Source organism: Nylanderia fulva, unplaced genomic scaffold (genome assembly GCF_048542155.1).
Source record: "Nylanderia fulva isolate GAGA-0341 unplaced genomic scaffold, ASM4854215v1 Scaffold372, whole genome shotgun sequence".
In the NCBI taxonomy this organism is placed as follows: domain Eukaryota; kingdom Metazoa; phylum Arthropoda; class Insecta; order Hymenoptera; family Formicidae; genus Nylanderia; species Nylanderia fulva.
Genome location: NW_028190447.1, coordinates 1 through 24779, shown reverse-complemented (window position 1 = coordinate 24779; position 24779 = coordinate 1). Strand labels below are relative to the sequence as shown.

General features: G+C 30.6%; 2 protein-coding genes and 2 long non-coding RNA genes across 5 annotated transcripts; 2 read left to right on the top strand and 2 right to left on the bottom strand.

Moving 5' to 3' along the window:
- Positions 1 to 389: 389 nt before the first annotated feature.
- Positions 390 to 5642, top strand: LOC146722078 (uncharacterized). Its single transcript, XM_085485535.1, has one exon. It carries the CDS (start codon positions 390 to 392, stop codon positions 5640 to 5642), a length of 5253 nt encoding a protein of 1750 aa, XP_085341661.1.
- Positions 5643 to 7727: 2085 nt separating this feature from the next.
- On the bottom strand, positions 7728 to 11815 carry LOC114936031 (hexosaminidase D-like). 2 transcript variants are annotated; one of them, XM_029308999.2, is made up of 9 exons: positions 11607 to 11815; positions 11470 to 11524; positions 10872 to 11087; positions 10348 to 10696; positions 10195 to 10269; positions 9912 to 10107; positions 9554 to 9829; positions 8878 to 8964; positions 7728 to 8792 (listed from the first exon to the last, which is right to left on the bottom strand). In XM_029308999.2, the coding sequence occupies exons 1-9, from the start codon at positions 11645 to 11647 to the stop codon at positions 8618 to 8620; spliced, it is 1470 nt and encodes a 489-aa protein (XP_029164832.1). In that variant the 5' UTR covers positions 11648 to 11815; the 3' UTR covers positions 7728 to 8617. The 2 variants fall into 2 exon arrangements, with proteins under 2 accessions (XP_029164832.1, XP_029164831.1); XM_029308998.2 differs by lacking the exon at positions 7728 to 8792 and adding an exon at positions 9142 to 9255 and having other exon boundaries at positions 8899 to 8964; positions 11607 to 11713.
- A 65-nt stretch (positions 11816 to 11880) lies between these two features.
- On the top strand, positions 11881 to 13080 carry LOC146722077 (uncharacterized). Its single transcript, XR_014925354.1, has 2 exons — positions 11881 to 12280; positions 12856 to 13080. It is a non-coding gene; the product is annotated as an uncharacterized LOC146722077 (long non-coding RNA).
- On the bottom strand, positions 12863 to 13444 carry LOC146722076 (uncharacterized). Its single transcript, XR_014925353.1, has 2 exons — positions 13099 to 13444; positions 12863 to 12951 (listed from the first exon to the last, which is right to left on the bottom strand). It is a non-coding gene; the product is annotated as an uncharacterized LOC146722076 (long non-coding RNA).
- Positions 13445 to 24779: the final 11335 nt, after the last annotated feature.

Here is a 24779-nt window from a genome sequence, read left to right as displayed (position 1 = left end):
TAAGAAACTTTCTGCATGCCTGCAGTACCAGGCGCAGGACGTCGTGCGCGCAACTATAAAGCGCCCGCCTCCTGCTTCTCTCCTTGACTCTTGTCAACTTTCGTCGAATCTCGACATTCCTAAACTACAATAAAGGTGCGTGATTTCAAGTGTGACTTCGCTAAAACGCGTTTTGCTATCACCACCGCACCATTATGTGTACTTTGCTCTAAGTGACAAGGATAGCCACTAACGGCCGTCGTGACGACGCCAAATCGCGCTAAAAATTAACTCTTTCTCTCACGCTCGCGCTTCGAGCCGAGGAATTTTTCCTCGCCGAGCAGACGCGCGCGCCTTCTGCTCCCGTGAGTGATAAAATAATAGCTCACATATTCGGCATCGAGACTATGATGTCGACCACCGTGAACGATCTGCTCATCGAGCAGAGTGAAAACATTAGCTCGCTCAAAAGAGTCCTCGTCAATTTCAAAAAGCTAGCCAAGCCGAACGTGACCCTCGCCAAAACGCGAGGTCGTCTTGCCACCGCGGCGGAAATCTGGGGCGCTTGCCGCTCCCTCCACGTCAAGCTTCTTCAGATGGCAACGCCGGAGCAGAAGAAGGCCTTATCGTACTTCGAGAAGGACGAGTTTTTCGCAGCTGAGGATGTCTACAACGATGTGGCCGATCTCCTTCATGAAACGATAAGTCGATTTACACCAACTCAAATTGCGCTTAACGATCGTAGTCTCGATTCCTCCGTTCGCGAACCTAACAATCATTGTTTTCAATTGCCACGCATCACGCTCCCGAAGTTTGCCGGTAAATTGACTGATTGGGAAAACTTTCGCAATATTTTCGAGTCTCTCGTAGCAAACAACGACGCTCTTTCAAATTCCCAGAAATTTCATTATTTAAAAACGAGCGTAACGGGAGATGCTTCACTGTTAATCAATAATTTAAAGATTTCGGATGCAAATTATGAGTCGGCCTGGCAATTGCTAACAAACGAGTATGATGATAAACAAGCGTTAATTTACTCGCATCTGCATGCATTTTTTAATTTTCCGGTGATGAGATCCGAAAATGTAAGCGATCTTCGCAAGTTACGCGACACAGTGTCTGCATCATTAGCCGCGTTAAATAATCTCGGTCGTCCGGTAGAGCAATGGGACGACGTTCTTATATATATAATCACGCAAAAGTTTAGCGCGAAAACGCGTACAGAGTGGAATCTGAAGCGAACGAAACGCGACGAGCTCCCTACTTATCAGGAACTCAGTGAATTCTTAACGCTTCGCATTCGCGGACTATCTGACTTTTCGGATGCGAGCACAGACGCCGGCTCCGCAAAGCACGATAAGCCGCGTTCGTCAGTCAATAGCGTGACCATCGCCAAATGTATTTGCTGCTCCGGCGAGCATCCACTTGCGAGATGCGAAACGTTTATTAAAAAATCTGCTTCACAGCGTTGTGCTTTTGCCCGTCAACATAAGATTTGTTTTAATTGCTTAAAGCCCGGGCACTTTCCGACGAAATGCCCGAGTAAATTTCGATGCAGACAGTGTAGTCGCATGCATCATACACTGTTGCATTCCGCGTACTATGGCGCCTCTGTCAGTACAGAGGCTTCCGCGGCGACTACCTCTGAGTCCGCCTCGAGCGTCTCTAACGACTCGCTAGTTCCGCCGAAGGTACCGCCAGTTGCGAGCGTCCAGACGGTACCACCCTCGCTCGATCGACCTCCCAACGTTCTTTTGGCCACGGCGTGGGTCGACCTCCACACAGAAGAGGGTCGATGTTTGAAAGTACGTGCGCTGCTGGATCAAGGATCCACTTTCAGTTTTATCTCGGAGTCGCTTTCACAAGCTTTGCGCACTAAACGGCAACGAGCCAATTTGCAAATTAAATGTTTCGGCGAAAAATTCACCGGTACTGCTAAGTCACGATTAACGCTTCGATTAACCCCGCGTTCGAAAGCTGATCCGAGCTTTCCTCTGGAAGCTTACGTATATCAACGCATTACTTCGTATGCCGCGTCGCAAGTTCAGCCGTTCGAAACGTGGCCACATTTACAGGGTCTCTCCTTTGCGAATCCTGATCCTTCGAGTCACCACCAAATTCACTTATTGATCGGTGCTGACCTTTACGGCTCACTTTTGCTGCGCGATATCCGTCAAGGTCCTATCGGTACTCCGACCGCTCAATTGACCGCTCTTGGTTGGGTACTCTCTGGCCCTACGACTAGTAGGTCCACCGCTTCTGCTGAAGCCTCCGTATTGAACTGCGTGTCTAATCAGGACATCCACTTGCTTCTCCAGAAATTCTGGGAAGAGGAGGAAATTCCTCACCCTTTACCCCTCACTGAAGAGGAGGAGAGGTGCGAAGCTCACTTCGTTGCGAATCATTACCGGAATTCGCAGGGACGTTATACCGTCCGATTGCCATTTAAGCATGATCTCCCGATAGAAATCGGTGATTCTTTATCAATTACAACTTCGCTGTACTATAAAATGGAGAGCAGGTTACGACGTCAACCTGAGCTTCATGCTCAGTATAATGAGTTTTTAAAAGAATATCGCGCTCTCGGGCATATGACAAAGGTGGAGGACTCTGAGCATTCCGAGTTCAAACCCGTATACATATCGCATCACCCTGTCTTGCGTGATTCGAGCTGTACCACTAACTTACGCGTTGTTTTCAACGCCTCTTGCAACACGAGCAACAACTCCTCTCTCAACGATCATCTGTTGATCGGTCCGAGGTTGCAACAAGATCTCCCCGCGATACTGTTGCGCTGGCGGCAGTGGCGCCTGGTCTACACTGCGGATATTGCTCAGATGTTCCGCCAGATCCTCGTGCATCCGTCTGACACGGACTTTCAGAGGATTCTTTGGCGTTCGTCGGCTGACTCGCCGATCGAACGCTACCGACTTCTCACGGTGACGTACGGGCTGGCCCCAGCCCCGTACCTTGCGATGAGAGTCCTGAGGCAGCTCTCCATTGATGAAGGAGCTCTCTATCCCGCTGCCGTTTCAATTCTGCGCGAGTCCTTTTATGTGGACGACGCGCTTTTCGGCGCGGACGACGAGGCCTCGTTAATTGAGGCTCGTATACAACTGGTGGAAATACTAAGAAAGGGTGGATTTCAGCTCCGTAAATGGGCATCCAACTCCCTCTCCCTTCTTCAGGGGCTCTCGGCTCATCAGCCGGAAGTGAAAAATCACTTGTTAGTAATAGAGGATACTCTCAAGGTCCTAGGTCTTTCGTGGCACTCGCAGGACGACTCGTTTCAATTCGTGGTCACACCTCCGAAAACGGTCAATCCAACGAAGCGCTCAATTCTCTCTTTCACGGCTAAGTTGTACGACCCGCTCGGTTGGGCGGCTCCGTTCGTTGTAACCTCTAAAATTCTGTTACAAGAGTTATGGCTTCTCAAGTACGACTGGGATACGCCTCTCCCTGACGAGTTACGCGAACGATGGGAGAGTTACTCCAGGGACTTGCAATTGTTAAATCTTGTTCGGATACCTCGTTGGACCGGTAAACATTGCGAGAATCTCGCGTTAGAAATACACGGGTTCGCGGACGCATCAAATCGAGCTTATGCGGGCGTAATATACATTCGCGTTATTCACGCGCCGACCAGATTTCAAATCAGCTTGTTGGCCGCTAAAACTAAAGTCGCGCCGATCAAGACCGTGAGCATCCCGCGATTAGAATTGAACGCCGTCGTCTTGCTCAGTCGCCTAATCAAATGGACCTTGACCGCCCTGGCTTTGCCCCCGATTCCCGTCTACGGATGGACGGATTCTACCATCGCCCTTGCGTGGCTTCGTCAACATCCATCTAAATGGAATACTTATGTTGCCAACCGCGTGTCGGAAGTGCAAACGACTCTGGCTTCCGCTCGCTGGAATCACGTCCCTTCAGGCGACAATCCGGCAGATTGCGCCTCGCGCGGTTTGTCTGCTTCCGAACTAGTTGTCCACCCGTTATGGTGGACTGGCCCTCGATGGCTTCATCAGCCACCGACTTCCTGGCCAACTCTTGACATTTCTACTCCGTTCGATTCTACAACCGAATTGCAAGTGTCGACGGAGAGGAAAAAATATGTGACGCTCCACGTACAAGAGTCCGCTGAGTGGGAACTTCCACGCAAGTTCTCCCGCTGGACGAAGCTCATCCGAGTAACCGCCTACGTTTACAGATTCGTACTACGAACAAGAGGAAAAGGTAATTCTCGCCACGATCTTCCCGCCTTTCTGAGCGCCGACGAGCTCAGGAAGGCGGAGATATTCTGGTTTAACTATTTACAACGGAAATTCTTCGAGCGAGAATTGCGATCATTAAAAAATAAAAGAACTCTGCCACACTCAAGCCCTCTGCGTGGACTGAATCCTTTCCTGGGAACAGACTGTTTAATTCGCCTTGGCGGGCGGTTGAAAAACCCAGCGCTCGGTTATGACGCGCGACACCCGATTATCCTTCCGAAACACCACATAACCAATCTCCTGATTGCGCAAGCTCACACCGTCACTCTCCACGGAGGAGTGCAACTGGTACTGCGCACACTGCGTCAGCGGTTTTGGCTTTTAAGCGGCCGCAACTCCGTAAAGGCGCATCTTCGGAAATGTGTCATTTGCGCGCGACACTCCGCTCGATTGTCTACTCAGTACATGGGAGACCTCCCCGCGGCTCGAGTCACTCCTTCCGCTCAGTTTACTCACTGCGGAGTGGATTACGCTGGCCCTCTCCACGTAATTCCCTTCGTAGGTCGAGGACAACGTGCTCGGAAGGTGTATATTGCTCTGTTCGTTTGCCTCGCCACTAAAGCGATCCACCTCGAGATGGTGGAAGATTACTCCACGCCCAGTTTTCTAGCCGCCTTTCATCGATTTGCCAGTCGGCGAGGATCACCTCGTCATCTCTATAGCGACAACGGCACCAATTTTCGTGGTGCCGACTCCGAACTTACGAGACACTTTGCCTCCGTTATCGGAGATCCTGATTTACAGAGCGCGATCGCCAATGACGGAGTGGCCTGGCACTTCATTCCCTCCGCTGCTCCGCACTTCGGCGGTCTTTGGGAGGCCGGGGTCAAGAGCTTCAAGACGCACTTGAAGCGAGCCGTTGGGTCTCATACTCTATCGCGGGCTGAACTCGCTACGCTTTTGTGCAAGATCGAAGCTTGCCTAAACTCGCGACCCATCGCTGCGCTCAGCGATGACCCGAGTGACGTGTCGGCGCTCACTCCGGGTCACTTCTTGATAGGACGGCCGCTTGTAGCCGTTCCGGAGGAATCGACACTTGCGATCGACGCGAGTAGACGCTCACGATGGCAGAACGTTCACGCCATGCTAGAGACAGTTTGGCGTGCTTGGTCGCAAGATTACTTGCATTCGATTCAACAACGCCATAAATGGCGCAAGCATATGCCAGACCTCGCGACGGGCGACTTAGTAATAATAAAAAACCCGCTGTTCTCTCCGAGTAAGTGGGACCTAGCGCGGGTGACGCAGACTCATCCGGGGTCTGACGGACACGTGCGGGTTGTCACCGTTCGTACCGCCCAGTCTACTTTGAAGCGACCAATCACGCAAGTCTGTCGACTTCCCGTCGATGATCATTTAGATAAGTCCAATACGTTGAGTAATGAAGTTTAATGTAATTTCGAGACGAATACCTTTGCGCGATTCGTCCTTGTTTGTATTCTTTCATGTAACAACCATTCTCCAAGGCTTGCTCTCATTCTTGATTACTAACTTATTTCGCATTTGTCCCGAATGCAAAGCGGGCGGTATGTTGAGAAATACGGTAATATATATTTTTTTTATTTTTCGGAGCAAACCGTTGAGAATGTTTGAATATCCTTTTCAAGGATGATTGTATCGCGGAATTTGAAAAACAGCGTGATAGCCTCGTGATCACTCGCGCCTAATTGGCCGAAGTATCTCGCCTTACTTTAAGGGATCCAATCACGATAACGTGCCCTACACATTTAAAGAAATTCTAATTAAAAAGTTGGTCTTTCTAAATAAAATTCACAAGACTATGTTAAAAATCACAAATCCATGATTCCATGTTTCTAAAATATTTTTTTACTGATAATACTTATTGTATCATTAATAATTTTATAGTAAAAAATATAAATAATAAATGTTTAAGGAAAATATTTTTAAAAAATCTTAATTATTTTGATATTTATTTATAGAAAATAAGTGATATACGCAAATTTATTTGAGTACTGGGTACTGTTCGCATACTGGGTCGATCCCCCCACACGCGACAATCCAATTACGCGACGGACAATTATTACGTGATGAGTATTATTCTCTCACATATATTGTACATTGCTCGACGTTCTCGCAAAAACGCAATTATACAACCACGAAGATAAACGCGACAAAAAGTGAGACGGCGCGACGACAATAAACCCCAGAGAGACGTAATTCGCGAAGATAACGACGACGCGTAAATACTCGCAAAGCTTCTCGCCGCTTGACCACGATCGCTCTCGCGAAATCACAAATTCGAAATTATTTCCAATGACGGGTTTTGTCCGTTCGCTAAAGAAATACACTAAATTATGCGATCGCGCCAGCACGGTCAAGGCTCGGAAGTACAAATTACGGACGTGTTATTTGCGTGATACTTAGGCAGAGTAGCCTCACCTGAAGAAGTCTTCCGACGTCCTCTAGGCCATGATGTAAAGACAAGGGTATGCTTATGCGCATGGTAACGTCAGCTAACCAATGAAAATTGCAGCCTGACTACGTCATCATTAGGTGTCAAATTCGAAGCGCTTATTCTTATGCTCTCCCACATAATACATAAAAAAATAAAAAATAAAACGCGCTAGTAATAATATTCTTTCGCGTCGCTAAGCCTAGGCTCTCTCTCTCTCTCTCTCTCTCTCTCTCTCTCTCTCTCTCTCTCTCTCTCTCTCTCTCTCTCTCTCTCTCCCCCCTTCCTCCCTCCCTCCCTTCCTCCCTCTCTCCCAGACTACGATTATTCCGACTCTCCTTGCGCAAAAGAACTCTGCCCCTCTACCCCATGTCGATACTGAGCTACAGAGGTCAAGCCGTTGTGCGAGTTTGTTAATTATCGCGGTATTAATAAGTGGTACGGCCTGACCGTACCTGGCGCCCAATCTTTTATCGAAATTAACTATTGAGTGAAAGAAGAAGTGGCACAACAAAGTTGCGCGTCAGTTTCTCGCTCTCTCATAAGGAGAGAAAGGAGAGATGGTTGCAGTATTTAATTTAATAATATCTTGTTGTTATCTTTATGTATATGTCGTTAAAATTTTTCTTTTATTATTCACCGTAACGAAGAAAAAAAATATAAAAGATTATACACATTATGTATATTATCTAGGAGTCTGCAAAAGCTCAGAAAAATGAAAAAAACATTAAGTTTACGAACTTATATCACTTGTAATCATTAATCGTATGTACTTCTAATCATTAATCGTATGGCCAGTAATTATGACATAATCCGTTTACGTATTATTATTTTATTATTAATATATAATTATTATAAATTTTAAATTAGAAGTTATACCAATGGAAATGATATAAAAGTATATATATTTACTTATTTCTCTCTACTCTTTAAATTTAATGATCTTTGATTAATAACTTTTAATAAATATTTGATTCAAATCCTTTTACATTATTAAATGCTTGGGGAGCCGTATGAAAATAATTTGATAAGGGGCTCACATCATAAAAAAAATTAAGAACCGCTGATAGGACATACATTATCTTATTTATATGTATAAAGTAATATACACAATATGTATACGTTAAAGTACATTTTGTAATGTCTATATAATTGTGAATATAATTTTAAATGAAGAGTTTAACAAGGCTCTATATAAATATAAATTAACGTATAAGACAGGCAATAAAAGCCAAATCGCGGATGACAGTGCGTTATCCTAACTTAACTAAATTTTTTCGTTAGAATTAAATACCTGTGCACAAGGCACCAAATTTTACTTGGACTTATACGTTAATTTTTATTAATATATAATTTTATTTATACTTATGTAAAGAAGAATGTAAATAATAAATAGAGCTATATGAGTATTATGTTTATATAATTTCAAATTTTTATTGTGATTATAATCTTATTATATTGCTTAAATTTATACTTACTAGAAGAAAATTGTTTATTAAACATTTATATTTATACGTATTTGAAATAAATATAACAGATTATATAATTATTAATCGTTTCTTAATTATTAAATATCATTTGTGTAATTTAAACATTACCCTTTCATAGCCAAGTATCACAGAACATCTTGTATGTACATCAATAAGAGTTTTCTTGGTTTTTCTCTCTCCTTTTTGTATTCAATAAATATTAAAATAATTTCTTTTTTTTCAAAAAACTATATATTTATTATTCAATTATTCTGTTTAAAAATATGCTAATGTTTAAGCAGTAGACCATATCTTATTTTATATGCAATAACTTAGCATATATAAAAATAATTTTTCTCTACATTCAAGAAACAATTATCTAATCATTATCATTTTAGATGGAACTTTTCGTAATTGCTTTATTTCATATCATGGATATCATGGATAATTCGAAATTGAATGCTAATTTTATAAGTGAAAAAATACTACACACGATTATTTATTTTTAGCTGATTCTCTGTTGTCTGTTTTAGTTCTATTAATTTTACTTTTAATGGTTGAATATTGGTACCTAACCATTCTTCAATCATTGCCGAGAAAAAAGTCGCTTCCATTTGAACTCGTAGATAGCCCTCCAAGGAAGACAATTCTAATAATAACCTGAAACAAATATATGTATGGTACAATGTGCCAAGAAATTCACAAAGTATATTTTCATATAGGTAATTGATATGAAAATACTTACTCTGTAAAAGTAGGTATCAAATTCTCCAATTGCATGGAATTCGTGTAATTATTTGCCACTTGCCATGGATTCATCCACGTCATAATTCTATTGAAGATAATTGTTGAATATAATTAAAATCCATGAATATATTCTGTTTTTAAATCTCAAGTAGTTAAAACATAAAGTATTACATTTAAAAATAATAGTTATATATTAAAATAATTTTCAATATTGCACTGTTTCTAAATTAAATCGCATATATACAGGGTGTATAAGACCTACTGTATAACTTGTTAATGGCAGATTCCTAGAATTATTGGGAAACGATTTTTTTCCAGCGAAAATGTCGAGAAAGACCATCTTTTTTGCATGTTCTCAACTTTTATCATCATGTATCTGTAATTAAATCTTAAATTATAAATTATCTGAAATTAACTGAAGAATGTGATTTTTATTAATATTTTATTTCCAAAAGGCTCAATTTGTAAAAAATTCTGTTCAATCGCTTATAACTCGAAAATTATTGATGGTTCGACATTTTCACTGAGGAAAAATTATCTCCAAATGATCTTAGGAATCTGCCATTAATTAGTTACGGTATGTCTGCAATATCCTATATAAATAACTAAAAATTATTTTAAAAGTTTAAAAACAAAATTTTCAAAATTTTATATCAAACTGCTTTTATGCTTACTGATCGCTGACAACAATATTGTGAAATTTCGTCTTAAAATTAAGAAACCACTCCATACCCACAGCTATTTCCCATCCAGGAAAAAGCAAATTACTAGGTATTGGAATTGGTCTAGGTTGTGGTATTATATGCAATGGATGATCAATATATCCTAAGCTTTTTGCAACTTGTGCATGTGTTTCCTCTGAATAACCATAGAGCCAAACCTTTAGACATAAAGCTAATGATGGTATAGCTGTGGGCAACAATTCACACATCGTAGCATAATGATCATATCTACAAATATAATTGTGCTTATTAGCATGTTTTAAGATGGTGTGTAGTTATTATTGCGTATATATATTCTGATTTTCCTTACCTTGACCAGCCAGTAAATGCTGCACCTCGAAACTCATGTACCTTATTCACATGAATTGCTAATTCTTCTAACCATTTTTCATGATTACTTATATGATGTCGAATTACAGGTATATGTTGTGTGGAACCAGTAGCCCCTTTGAATGCAGTTGCTATCCAGATATTGGGAAAGACTGTGCTGTATTTATCCCATAGTCCTAAATAATTTAATGCAATAATTATAATCCAGCAAATATTTATATATTTAAGAGTTTTTTTAAAATATTAGAAAATAGAAAAAATACCAATAGGCAATGCAAAATTATCTCTGGGATTGTAATGCCATACCATGGGTTCTACATATTTTCCAATGTAATGTTCTGTAAAAAAAAAAAAAAAAAAGATTAGTTTTACGCAAAAAAATTTGATTAAATAATTCAAACAAGCTATCAAAATACCATTCAAAATCTGTAAATCTATTGATCTTAACATATCATCCCAAATGATAATCTTTAAATATGGATAAGTTTCTTGAATATATTGAGCTATTGCCAAAATATGTTCCAAGTACAATGCAGATTTGCCATATTTACTGGCTGCAGCTCGTTTAGTGCAAACTGAACAAAGGCCTAAGTGCCATACTTCATCAGAACCTATATGTAAATATTGTATGTCAGGATGCAAATTAACAATCTGACGTATTAATGATTTGACCAGTGGGAGAGTTCTCGGATTTGATGGACAGATGGAACTTGGAAAAGCTTCTACTTCCCGCAATGATCTCCATTCATCGTGTTTCAGAATAAACTGCAATTTAAATTGTAATATTTAAGTGGATAATAAGGTACATGAAATCTACAAAACAATAGTTTTTGAATTATGATCTTCAAAAGAAAATATATAGAAATATATAGAAATTTTTTGTAATTATATGTAATAATTCATTTTATACAAAATAAATAAGAGGTATTTTTTTACATACCTCCATATGACCAAAAGTTTGTACCAATGGAACAACTGCCAAGCCACAATCACCTGCTATTTGCAGGATGTGTCCAGCTTCTTGAACTGAATATCCACTTGCTAAGCTGCTTGGTCCGTTGCTTCCTATTGGTGAGAGTTCTCGATTGTAAGGAAATGTATCTTCCCATTCCAACAATAATCCAGTAGCTCCCCATGTTCGCAGTAATGGAAAGAGCTGTAAATATTCTATTGGATCATAAGAATAAAATAAGAGTGTAAACAAAAACAAGTTATAATTGTTGATAATTATATATCTGTTAAATATCATGACTATAATACAAGATATATCAGTTAATCTAAAGATATAATTTCTGAATGTACCTATTTGCATTTCTGTACTATTAGTATATAAATAAATCAATATTCTATAAAAAAAATTAAAGTTGAACATAACCCATAATTAAAAAATGAGTTATTAAAATGTCTCCATCAATCAAATGATAAAACAGTATTGGTGCAGAGTATTTCTCTATATTTATTGTAAATTGTTTTCTTAAAATCAAAATATAAAGTACTAAAATGCTGGAATAAGGTTTTGAAATGTTTATAACGTATACCTTTTCAAAGTAACAAGTCCGTAATGGTGCGCCCTTTAAATCAAGATGAACCAATCTTAAAAAAGAAGAAACGTGTTGAAATTTTATTTATTATAAGATATATATAAAAAGTTATACGCGTAATCAATTACTTTTACCTATGTGAGCCTAATGTTAAGGTGTCCATCTTTTTTTCCATTCCATTTAAGCCTGCTTTATAATTGCGTAAACGTAGGTGTAAGTGATTGTACGGTATCGTAAAAAGTCCACGGTCTGACCGTGGTAAAGTTCTTCTGTTTTTTAATCCTTTGTGACCCAGTCGCAGATTCGACTTTCGGCCATCAGCGAGTTGGGTATAATTAATTAATATTTATTTTATCTGTATATTCGACAGAAACAAAAACATTTTTTTGAGACTAAACACGTCTGAAGACGTCAAAAGACGCTAACGAACTTTTTTGAGTAGAGTCCTAAATCATCAGAGGCGCAATCGGTACTCCCTCTACGCTTTCTATGATCATGGTGGCTCCCCATGACTAGGCCATAAGCGGGAAGCACACACTTTTGCATAGGCGCATAAGCGTAAGCATGAGAATCTTGATTGGTCTATAAACGTATGCATAAGAAATTCAACCAATCGAATTTCTTATGCATATGCTTATGCGCTTATGCAGAGTGTGTGCTCCCCGCTTAAGACTATGGGTGCATTCGTTTATGCAGCGATTAGCGCATCCACTGCGCATCTACTGCGTCTATTATCTGCGAGTCACGTGACATCATTTACCGAACGATCACCTGCGTGAATTGACTGCTCAGATTGTAATTGGAGTGCGTAAGTAAAGAAATTTTAAATAAATATGAATTAACTCAGAAATAAATATTTTTTAATGGCTCTCAATATAAACAATATAAATATGATGGTTTCTAAATTGGCCTAAGAGCCATAGCACGAAAAATTACGAAAATTAATTATTCGGAACTGTATTTCTTGGTACGAGATTACTAAAGTTCCATATATTAATTAACCTCGAACTTACATATGGAGAAATAGGCGCGAAAAATATAGGTCCGAAAAGTCGCTGAAGCGGGAATCAAACCCGCGTCTTTCACTTTCCGGGCGACTGCTCTTACCACTAAGCTATTCAGACTTTTTGGATCTATATTTTTCGTGCCTATTTCTCCATATGTAAGTTCGAGGTTAATTAATATATGGAACTTTAGTAATCTCGTACCAAGAGATACAGTTCCGAATAATTAATTTTCGTAATTTTTCGTGCTATGGCTCTTAGGCCGATTTAGAAACCATCATATTTATATTAAATATGAATTATTATTTGAATAAATATAATAAAATTTTTAAATAGATTGAAGGTTCTGACATATGACGTGTGCACATAACATTTTCAGACAGTGATGACAGTAGGATTGAAATGTTGCTGAATGTAGACTTCTCAGATTTTTCCAAACTAACTGGGGACGAAGTAGCTTGATAGCTAGGAATGACTGTAACAGAATTGCATTTTTATACAAAAGCACATTTTTTTTGAAACAGATTACTTTAAATTTATATTCTTGATAAAAATGCATTTTTAAGTTAATTGGATCGTAAATAAAAATTAACAGATTTCATAATTTTATTGTATTACTTACCTTGCATTACTTTTAGTTTTGTAGGATCTATTTGGAGGAGTTGTTCTCCACCTTCTTTGTTCTGAACTTTTATAACATAACTTATAATTGAAATAATTTTCAGACAACGTTTCCAAGTTCAATTGGCTTAACAATGGAGAAGACTACATTCGTTTACGCAGTAGTCCGCAGTACTGCGAGCAGAGCATCCTGAGCAGGACCTCCGAGATGGCTGCGCAGATAGGCAGCAGCTCTGCTTAAACGAACAACAAACTGCGCTGCAGTCGGTTGCGCAGGTGGAGTAAACGAACGACATCTGCGGCATTCTGCGGCAGTCTCTGCATAAACGAATGCACCCTATGTTTCCACCGAGAGTTCAAATCGGGTTAGAGTAGAGTCAAGGTACCTTTTCATGTATAAGTGCCTTTTCACAAACCGCTGAAACCGATTGTTTGAGCGACAAAATGATCGTATAACAACTTTTGTCGCTAAATTAAATAGCGATCATTTTTGTACATGAAAAGGATAGGCAGCGCGACAGAATTGAAAGTTAAGCGTTTAAGTAGTAAATGCTTTGTAGTTGAACTGATTCAAACTACAAAATTTGTTGATGCTGGATTACGAGCGACAAATCTGTCGCTTCAATCACTTGTTTTAGCAGCACGTGAAATTGCACCTTATCGCTCATCGCTCGTTTTCGGCGATAGACTGCACGCAGTCTTCTTCAGTATTACAATTACATATAATCAAACATAATTCTTAAACAATTATTATTACTACTACGTTATTTCGGATCGAGCATCTTAATGTTGGAAAATTTATGTGTATTACATTGTGTCCTGTCTGATTTATATCATCCGTGCGTATTCGCTATAATGAGATCGTTCTTAAGGGTCGACAGGCGACATGGTGAAGACGCCTATCGGCCGGCCGGGAATTACGGATTCGTTCATCCCATATATTAGCCAAAATACTTAATGAATCTTATTAAATTTACGATATTCTTAATCAGTAGGATTGTCCGCAGGGAGACAAAGATCGATTTTTTGGAAAAAAGATAAATATAAAATTCATAATATAATATGGGGAGGTGCGCAGCTAGCAGCGGGTAAGGTTGGGTTAGCCACGAGATCGTATTTAATTTATTATAAATTTTTAAGAGCAATAATGCAAAATTTGACTCTTTGTCTCCCTGCTTTATTATATAAAGAATATATTAAAAAATATTTCACGAAGCTACGTAACTTCTTTTTATGTAATATTTGGGATGAACAAATCTCACTAGATCTATACTCATGGGGAAATTTTCGTGGTAACATACTGACAGCTTGACAGGGAGAGAGTATCATTCTATCTTTGTCTCTCTTGCATTTGATATGTGTAAAATCAGTATAAATACAAAAACCAATATATTACGCACACGAATGAGAAATATTTTACATCTGCTCATTATATATAAAAATATAAAAGTAATGCAAATTAAATTTCACATTTATTTATAATAGTATTGTGAGGTAGTAACACATATGGAAATCTTATAAGATAAATGCTGTACATCGATTAGCGTAATATTATGATTACAAGTCGCAATAAATGATTTTGCTAATATATTATTTTGAATAAAAATTTTATAAAAACAAATAAAAATAAAATGAATAAATTTTATTCATTCTTTGTTTTTTTCTATTATTTTTTCCATTATTTGAATAAAAGGCGTATCGTATGTAATAGATAAATAATAATTTATATATATGTATATATTGAAATTAATATATATATATATATATATATATATATATATATAAATTTCAAAACGTATAATTATATATTTATATAAATTATCTATCTATTTAATCTATTACACATGATACATCTTTTATTCAAATAATAGAAAAAATAATTAATAGAAGAAGAAAACAAAGAATGAAGAAAATTTATTAATTTCATTCTTTTTGTTTTTATATTTTTTTAATTTTTATTCAAAATAATATATTAGCAAAATCATTTATTGACTTGTGATCATATTATGCTAATCGATGTACAGAATTCATCTTATATGATTTTCATGTATTAACTACCTCATAATACTAGTATAAATTAATGTAAAATTTAATTTCCATTACTTTTATATTTTTATATGGGATGAGCAAATGTAAAATATTTCTTATCCGTGTGCGTAATTTATATTAAAATATAATTATTATATAAATAATTAAATAAAAATATATATAATAAATAATTTATTATATTTATAAAAAAATTTATGTAATAAATTGTCTGTATAATATTTTACTGATTTATAAAATGTATTTTATAAATAAATAAAAAAATAAATGAATTAGATAAATATGATAAATTAGTGAATGTGGTAGGAAATGTCATATTTATTTTTTAGTCAATATATAAATTAAATGTTTATTAAATTTAATATTAATTTAAATTATATATTGATTAAAAAATAAATGAATTAGATAAATATGATAAATTAGTGAATAAGGTAGGGAAATAATTTTTTTTCTATAAATTAATTATAAAATTTGAATATAAATAAATTTTTATAAAAAAATTTTTAAAAATTTAAATAATTTTTAATGATTAATTAATATTTAAAATAATTATTTTAATAAAAATTATAATAGATAATTTTATTTATATTATTAATAAATTTAGGTGCCAGCAATTGCGGTTAAACTGATGATAAGAATAAATAATTTTAATAATTTAAAGAATATAAAAAGGAGATTTAAATATTTTTTTTTTAATTTTATTTATAGTGAAATGTAATAATTTTAGTTAATAAAAAAAATTTATTTTGGAAAATTTATTTCTAATTAAGTTTAAAAAGAAATTAGGATTAGATACCCTATTATTTAAATAAAAATAAAATTAATTAAATATTAAATGTAAAGCATTAAAAATAAAAAATTTGGCGGTAATTTATTATATTAGAAAAACTTGTTGATTAATTTGATAATCCACAAATGGATTAACTTAATATAAATATTTTATATATTGTTGAAAATTAAATTAAGAGATTTTAATTATAAATTTATATTATAAATTAAATTCAAATCAAAATGTAGAATTATTAAGATTTAGATGAGTTATATTGAAAAATATTTTTTTTGTAAATTATATTTAAATTTATTATTTAAAAAGGATTTAAATGTAAATTTATAAAAATTTATAAGTTGAATTATATTTAAATTATGTACAAATTGCCCGCCGTTCTTATTAATTATGATTTGTAAGAAAAGTCGTAACAAAGTAAATATATTGGAAAATGTATTTAAAATAAAAAAAAATTTTAGTTTATTTAAAAATATTTTATTTACATTGAAAAGATTAATGATTTAATATGATTTATTAAAATTAAAAAAAAATTAAATTTAAATATTTATGAAAAATTTAATATGATTTGTGTGTGTGATTATTTTAATTACATAAAATTATAATAAAAAATTAAATTGAGTTAGTTTTTGAATTGTTGAAGTATTAAAAAAAATTAAATAAATATTATAGATATAAGTAATGTAAATGAAAATTTAAAATAAATTAATTAATTAAATAAAAATAAATTTTATTAATTGTACCTTTTGTATCAGGGATTATTAAATTTTGTTGTTTATTGGAATAATTTAAATTTCTCGGAATAAAATGAGTTAAATAAAATATTAAAGTTAATGTATAAAAATTATTTCAAATATTTATTTGAAAAAAATATTTTAATCCACTTTTATGATATCTAGTTTTTTTTATATAAATTTAATTTATATATAAATCATTTACAATTAATTAAATTAATAATAAAATTTAATTAGTAAATTTATGTAAAAAATTTATGGGATTAACTATAAATTATAATTAAAATATTTTATGAATATAAATGATTTAAATAGAAAAATATTTTTTATTTTTAAAAATTTTTTATAAAAATTTAATAATTTATTATGGAATGGATTATTCTAATTTAAATATAATAATAATTTGAAAATTTGATTTAATTAAATAAAAAAATATTTTAAATAAATTAAGTATTTTAATAAATAATGATAGTATAAGTATATTTATATTAATTATATAGAAATTTTTAAATTTAAAATATATATGTATATATAATTAAAGAATTAGGCAAATTTATTTTATTAAATTAAAATTTTAATTTACTTGTTTAACAAAAACATGGTTTTTTGATAATTTAAAATTATTTCTGCTCAGTGATTTTTAAATAGCCGCAGTATATTGACTGTGCAAAGGTAGCATAATCAATTGTTTTTTAAATGAAAACTGGAATGAAGGAATTGATGAAATTAAAACTGTTTCAATTTGTAGATTTAAAATTTAAATTTTAAGTTAAAATTCTTAAAAGAAATTATGGGATGAGAAAACCCTATTGAATTTAATATAATTTTTAAATTTATTTAAGGAAATAAATTTTATTTTAATGATTATATTTTATTGGGAGGATAATTAAATAAAATAAACTTTAATTTAAAGATAATTTTAACATTAATTAATGAAATTTTTATAAAGGATTGATTATTAAATTAAGAAATTTTTTTTTTTTATAATAATTATTATAAAAATTAATTACCTTAGGGATAACAGCGTAATATTTTTAGAAAGATTATATTAATAAAAATGATTGCGACCTTGATGTTGAATTAAAATAAAAATTAAATGAAGAAGTTTAATATTTTAGTCTGTTCGACTAATAAAATTTTACATGATTTGAGTTCAGATCGGTGTAAGCCAGATCGGTTTCTATCTATAATAAAATTAAGAAAATTTTGTACGAAAGGACTTTTTTTCAAATTATATTTTTTTTAATGAATAAATTTAATTGATTAAATATATGTAAATAAATAAAATTACTTTGGCAGAATTTAAGTGTATTAAATTTAGAATTTAAATGATGTATAATAGAAAAAAATTATACAAGTAATAATTTGTCAAAATTTAAGATTATATTTTTATAGTGCGTTAAATATATTAAGATTGTTAATTTTGTTATTAATTATATTAGTTGGGGTAGCTTTTTTAACTTTATTGGAACAAAAAATTTTAAGATATGTACAAATTCGTAAAGAACCTAATAAAGTGGGATTTATAAGATTATTTCAATCTTTTAGTGATGCTATTAAATTACTTAATAAAGAATTATTTTATGTATATAAATCTAATTATAATTTTTTTTATGTCCTATAATTAGATTTGTTTTAATAATAATATGATTAGTATTTCCTTACATTACTAATATTTATTTTTTAAATTATTCTATTTTATTAATAATTGTTATATAACTATTAGAGGGTATGTTATAATTTTTATGGGATGATCAGCTAATTCGATTTATTCAAAAATAGGGGCAATACGATCAGTTTCACAAATATTATCATTTAAAGTAAGATTTATTTTAATTGTTTTAGTTATTATATTAATAAGAGAGAGATATTCTTTTTTTGATTTTATTAATTATCAATTTTATTTATGATATATAGTAGTTTTATATCCTTTGTTTATTATATTTTTTATTAGGATTTTAGCTGAATTAAATCGAAGTCCTATAGATTTTATCGAAGGTGAGTCAGAATTAGTTCAGGGTTTAATATTGAATATTTTAGGGGTGGGTTTACATTAATTTTTTATCTGAATATCGAATAATTATTTTTTTTAGATTAATTAGAATTTATATATTTAGAAATTTATTAAAATATTCAATAATTTTAACTTTTATTTTAATTAATATTTTATGTAGAATAGTAATTTTTATACATGGAATACTTCCTCGAATACGATATGATGAATTAATATATTTATGTTGGAAAATTATTTTACCAATAATTTTAGTTTATATTTTATTATTTTTGGATTTAAATTTATATTATAAATAATATTTAGTAAAAAAATTAAAGTTTTTTTAAAAAAAATTAAATTTTTTTAAAAATGTTTTCAAAACAAAAATTAAAAAAAATCTTTAAACCCTTTTTTAATAGAATTTTAAAAAAAAAAATTTTTAAATTTAATTTTAATTTTTAATTTTTTTAAAAATTTAAATGATTTTTTTTTTAAAATTTTTTTAAAAAAAAAAAAACCCCCCTTTTATTTGGGTTAAAAAAAGGAAATATTAAATTTTTCTTTGAAAAAAGGTTTTTCCCCTGGTTTTGGGGCCCCCGCCCCGTTTGAAAAATTTTAAAAAATTTTTAAAAAAAATTTTGTTTGGTTGTTGTTTTTTTATAAAAAATTTGGGGAAAAAAAAAAAAAATAATATTGATATAAAAATGCAATTTTCACCTTTAATTTTTGGGGTAGTCGGAGGTAGCATAAGCAAAGAAAATATCACTCGGGTTTAAAAATAAAATTTTAAAAATGTTTTTTTAAAAAAATGAAATATTAATATAATTATATTTTTTTTTTTTTTTAAATTTTATATATTTTATAAAATATTTAAAAGATATAAAACCCCTTTCTTGTTTTTTTCCTTTTTGGGGTGTTACTTGGGGTATAACCCCCTTTCTTTCTCTCTGCTACATAAGTATTATGACGTAAAAAAATTACGAAACGTATGAGGTAAAAGCAAAATTTTTAAAATCACGAAAAAAAAAAATTGAGTTCAAATATTTAATATAAAAATTTTTTTATAATATATTAAAAATTAAAAAACATAGAAATATATTTTTTTATACGTTTAAATTTAAAAAATTTGATATTGAAAATATTTTAATTATTTTCCCAAATAAAACCACTATAAAAATATAAATGCAAAAATTTTGTAAATAAATTTCAAATAATAATCAATTGCACACATCCACAGCTGGAGTAAATTTTTTTAAATTTTTTTTTAAAAATTTTTTTTTCAATTTTTTAGGGGATTTAGTAAAAAAATTTTTAATAATTAAAAAAAAAAATTTAAAAGCCGAAAAATATCTTTTACAATTTTTTTAATTCCAATAATATATTTTTATATTATAATATATATTTTAAAAATTTTAAAAAAATTAAAAATTTTAATTTTAACTCTAATTTCTGGATATATTACGGGAAAATCCTTGCATTGTTTTCCCTACTCAATTTTTTTCACGTTTTTAAGTTTTTGGGCAAATTTTAAAAATAGCAAAAAAATCAAAAAAAAAACAAGAATAAAACAAATTTCCCCCAAAAAATTTACCAAAAAATATTTATATATATATATAATAATTTTATATACGCAAAATGTCCAAAAATAATAAAAAATTTTCCCAAAAAAAGGGCTTATTGCCCCCTTTCTACCATGGGCCTTTTTTTAGGAAACATTTTTAGGGCATCCGCTAACCGGCCGGTAAAAGGAAAAAGGAAACACGGATTTCGGTCCTTGTCTCTCTACGGGGGGGTTTGCGTGAGCAATGCAAAAGGTGATGTCGGTACAAAATGCACCACAATAAAAAGAGAATTGGTTTTTCCCGGGGTTGGAAAAACTGAAATCCCGGGTTTGCGTTTCCCCCCGGGGAATTTTTTCCCAACAATTGGGGTTTTGGGGGGGCCGACCGTTTGACCCTTAAGGGGGTTTTTTTTATGGTGCTGTCGGACACAATCCTATTGCTTGCTCACGCGGACGCACCCTAGAGGACAGGACCGTAATTTCGTTTTCTCCTTTTTTTCCCCTTTTCGGGCCCCGGGGGTTTTTGAGATAGGGCCCAAAAGTTTTGGCCTTTGTAAGAAGCAGTACGGCAAGGCAAAAATACCCCACTTTTTGGGAAATTTTAATATGCTTAGAAAAGTGGGATTATTTATATTATTTATAAGGGAATGTTTATTATTCTTTTTTTTTTTTGTTATTGTTTTATTTTATCCCTTTCTCCCCAAAAAAATAACGTAAAGAACGTTGAGTAATTTTAATCCAAAAAAAAGGATTTTATATATATCCAGTAAAAATTTTTTTAAATTTCTATCAATTTTTTTTATAGATATAAATATAATTTAAAAAATAAAAAAATAAAAAAAATATTTCGCGATTTAAAAAAATTTTTTTAAAATATTAAAATATTTTTATTACTCACTATATATATAAGTTTAAAAAAATTCAGAAAAAAAATTTAAAAAAATTTAAAAAATCTACCCTACCAAACTGTGTGAGGGGGCTTGATTTTTACTTGAAATTTATTTGGATTATTTTTTTTTTAATATTTATAGGTGTGTATTTTTAAAAAAGGGGGGAAATATTTTCAATATCAAATTTTTTTGTTTTCGCCTATACAAATATTTTGATTTTTTAAATTTCCCCAATATTTATAAAAAAATTGATATTAAATTATTTTAACTAAAAATTTTTTTTCGTGATTAATTTCTTGCTTTTAGCCATCATAGTTACTCAAGTTCTTTACGTCATAATTATTATGTGGGAAAGGGGAAAAAAAAGAGATTTTCCCAAAGTACATCAAAACGGAAAAATCAAAAAAAAGGTGTCAATTTGTATATATATTATATTATAATATAAATTTTTAAAAAATTTTTATAAAAAATTTTTTTATTTATTTTTAAAAAACTTTTAAATTTCATTTTTAACCGAATATATTTTCTATATGCTTATGCTATCCCCCGATCTATCCCTAAAAAAAATTTGGAAGTTAATTGCATTATTATCACCCAATTTTTTTCTTACCCTTTTACCTCTAATTTCTAAAAAATTTAAAATTTTTATCTTTTTTTCCTTTAAAAACAATTTTTTTTTGAATTTTTTTTTAAAATTTTATCTTTTTAAAATAGCGGATTAACCTATTGAAATACCTTTTAAAATTTGACAAATTTTTCATTTTTTTACTTTTTTATTTTATCTTTTCCCTTTTTTCCCAATAAAATTTTGGGAGTTTTTTAATTTTTTTTAAAAAAAATATTAAAAAATTTATCATTTTAAATAAAAATTTTTAAAAAATTTTTTTTTTCTTAAATTTTTTTTTCTTTAATTAAGGTTGATTTTGGGTTAATTTTTTTTTTAAAATATTAAAAAATTTTAAAATTTTTTTTTTTTTAAAAAAAATTTTTTTTCAAAAATTTTTTTTTTTTTTAAAAAACCAAAAAATTAATAAAATAAAAACTAAAAAAATTTAAAAAAATTTTTTCCCAAAAAAAATTTTATTTTTCCCCTTTTTGTTTGGGAATTTTCCCCTGTTAAAAATTACTTTCCCTACAAAAAAAATTTTAAATTAAAAAAAAATTTTTTAAAATTTTTTTAATATTTTAATAAATTTCAAAATATAAAATTTAAAATCTAAAAAAATAATTATTCGTATTCAGAAAAAAAAATTTTAAATTTAAAACCCCCCAAAAAAAATTTTTAAAAATTAAAAACCCGAAATAATTTGACCCCCCTTCGAAAAAAATTTTGGGGCCTTCCCTTTTAATTTCCCGAAAATCCAAATTTAAAAAAAATAATAAAAAAAGGGGTATAAAACACTAAATATCATAATAAAATTGTAATTTTAAAATCAAAAAAAATATCTCTCTCTTTTTTAAAATAAAACTAAAAAATTTTAAAAAAAATCTTACTTTTAAAGGATAAAATTTTGAAAGATCGTTTCCCCCTTTTTTTTAATAAATCAATTTGGCTGACATCCAAAAAATTAAAAAATCCCTCTAATAGATAAAAATTTTTAAAAAAATAGAATAATTTAAAAAAAAAATATTAGTTGAAAGGGAAAATTTACAAAACATTTATTATTAAAAAAAAATCTAATTATAGGACATAAAAAAAATTATAATTAATTTAATAATAAAAAAATTTTTTTTAAAAAATTTTAAATACACACAAAGATTAAAAAATCTTATAAATCCCCCTTTATTGGGGTTTTTTACGAATTTTTACAATCTTAAAATTTTTTTTTCCAATAAATTAAAAAACCCCCCAAATAATAAAAATTTAAAAAAAAAATTAAAAAAAACTTATATTTTAACGCACTAAAAAAAATAAATTTTAAAAATTTTGACAAATTATTCCCTTTTTTTTTATTTTTTTTTTTTAACTCTTTTAAAAATTTTAAATTTAAAAATTTAAAAATTTTCCCAAAGTAATTTTATTTTTTTACATATATTAATAAATTTTAAAATTTTCATTAAAAAAATAAAATTTTAAAAAAAAAATCCTTTCGTACAAAATTTTTTTAAAATTTTTTTATAGATAAAACCCCATCGGGGAAAAACCAACCGCTGAACTCAAATCATGTAAAATTTTTTTTTAGTCAACAGACAAAAAAAAATTTTTCATTTAAATTTTTATTTTAATTAAAAATCAGGCCCAAAACATTTTTTTTAAAAAAATCTTTCTAAAAAAAAACCTGTTTTTCCCTAAGGAAATTTTAATTTTTTTTAAAATTTTTTAAAAAAAAAAAATTTTTTTTTAAAAAACAATCCTTTTAAAAATTTTTTTAAATTTAAAATTTTAAAAAATTTTTTTTAAAATTTTAAATTTTTTTTTATTTAATTATCCCCCCAAATTTTAAAAAATAATCATAAAATAAAAATTTCCTTAAAAAAATTTAAAATTTATTAAATTCAATAGGGTTTTTCACCCCAAAAATTTTTTTAAGAATTTTATTTTAAAAAAATTTTTTTAAAAATTAAAATTAAAACTTTTTTTTAATTTTTCTTTCCCTTTTTCCTTTTTTTTTAAAAAAAATTGTTTTGCTCCTTTTGCCAGTCTTCCCTGCGGCTTTTTTCCCTGGGCGAAATTTTTAATTTAAAAAAACCATGTTTTTTTTTAAACAAAAAAAAATTTTTTAATTTTTTAAAAAAAAAATTTGCCAACAAAAAAAAAAAAAAAAACAAATTAAAAAAAAAAACACAAAAAAACCGGGGGAAAAAAAAAAAAAAAAAAACAAAAAAAAAAAAAAACCACCAAAAAAAATTTTAATTTTTTAAAAAAAAAAAAAAAAAAAAAAACAAAATAAAAAAAAAAAAAAACCCAAAAATTTTTTTTACAAAAATTTTTTCAAATTTAAAATTTTATTTTTAAAATTTTAATTTTAAATTTTAAATGATTTTATTTAATTTAAATTTTTTAAAAAAAAAAAAATAGTATCAAAAATGGTTTAAAAAAATCTTTTTCAAAAAAAATTTTAAAAAAAATTTTTATACTTTTAATTTTTAAAATTTTTTTTAAAATCATTTTTTCCCCAAAAAAATTTTAAAATTTTTCCAATAAAAAAAAAAATTTAAAACCCCTTGATACAAAAGGTACAATTAAAAAAATTTTCTTTTTTTAATTAATTAATTTTTTTTTAAATTTTTATTTAATTACTTAAAATTTTAATTTTTCAATTCATTCTTTATTCGTCCCAAAGGGGGTTGAAGGGGTTTTTTAAAAGGGGCTTTTCCCCAAACCTTACAACCCTTACAATGTTACTTATACTACCTTAACTCTCCCTTTCTTTTAAAATTTTAAAAAAAATTTAAATTCCCCTTTTAAACCTTTTCAATACTTTAGAAGAAAAGCCGTCCTACCTTCGTTTTTGCTTGGGGTTTCCTTTCCCCCCAAAAATTTTCCACCCCCCTTTAAAACCCCCTCTTCTCCTCCTCTTTTCCCTTTTTTCCCTTTCCCCTCCCCCCCCTTTTTTCTTTTCTCCCCCTCTTCCCTCTTTTTTTTCTATTTTTTTCCTACCATCCTTCCCCCTTTTCCCCCCTTCCTTAAATTTTTTTCATTCCTTCCACCATTTTTCCCTTCCCCCCCCCCT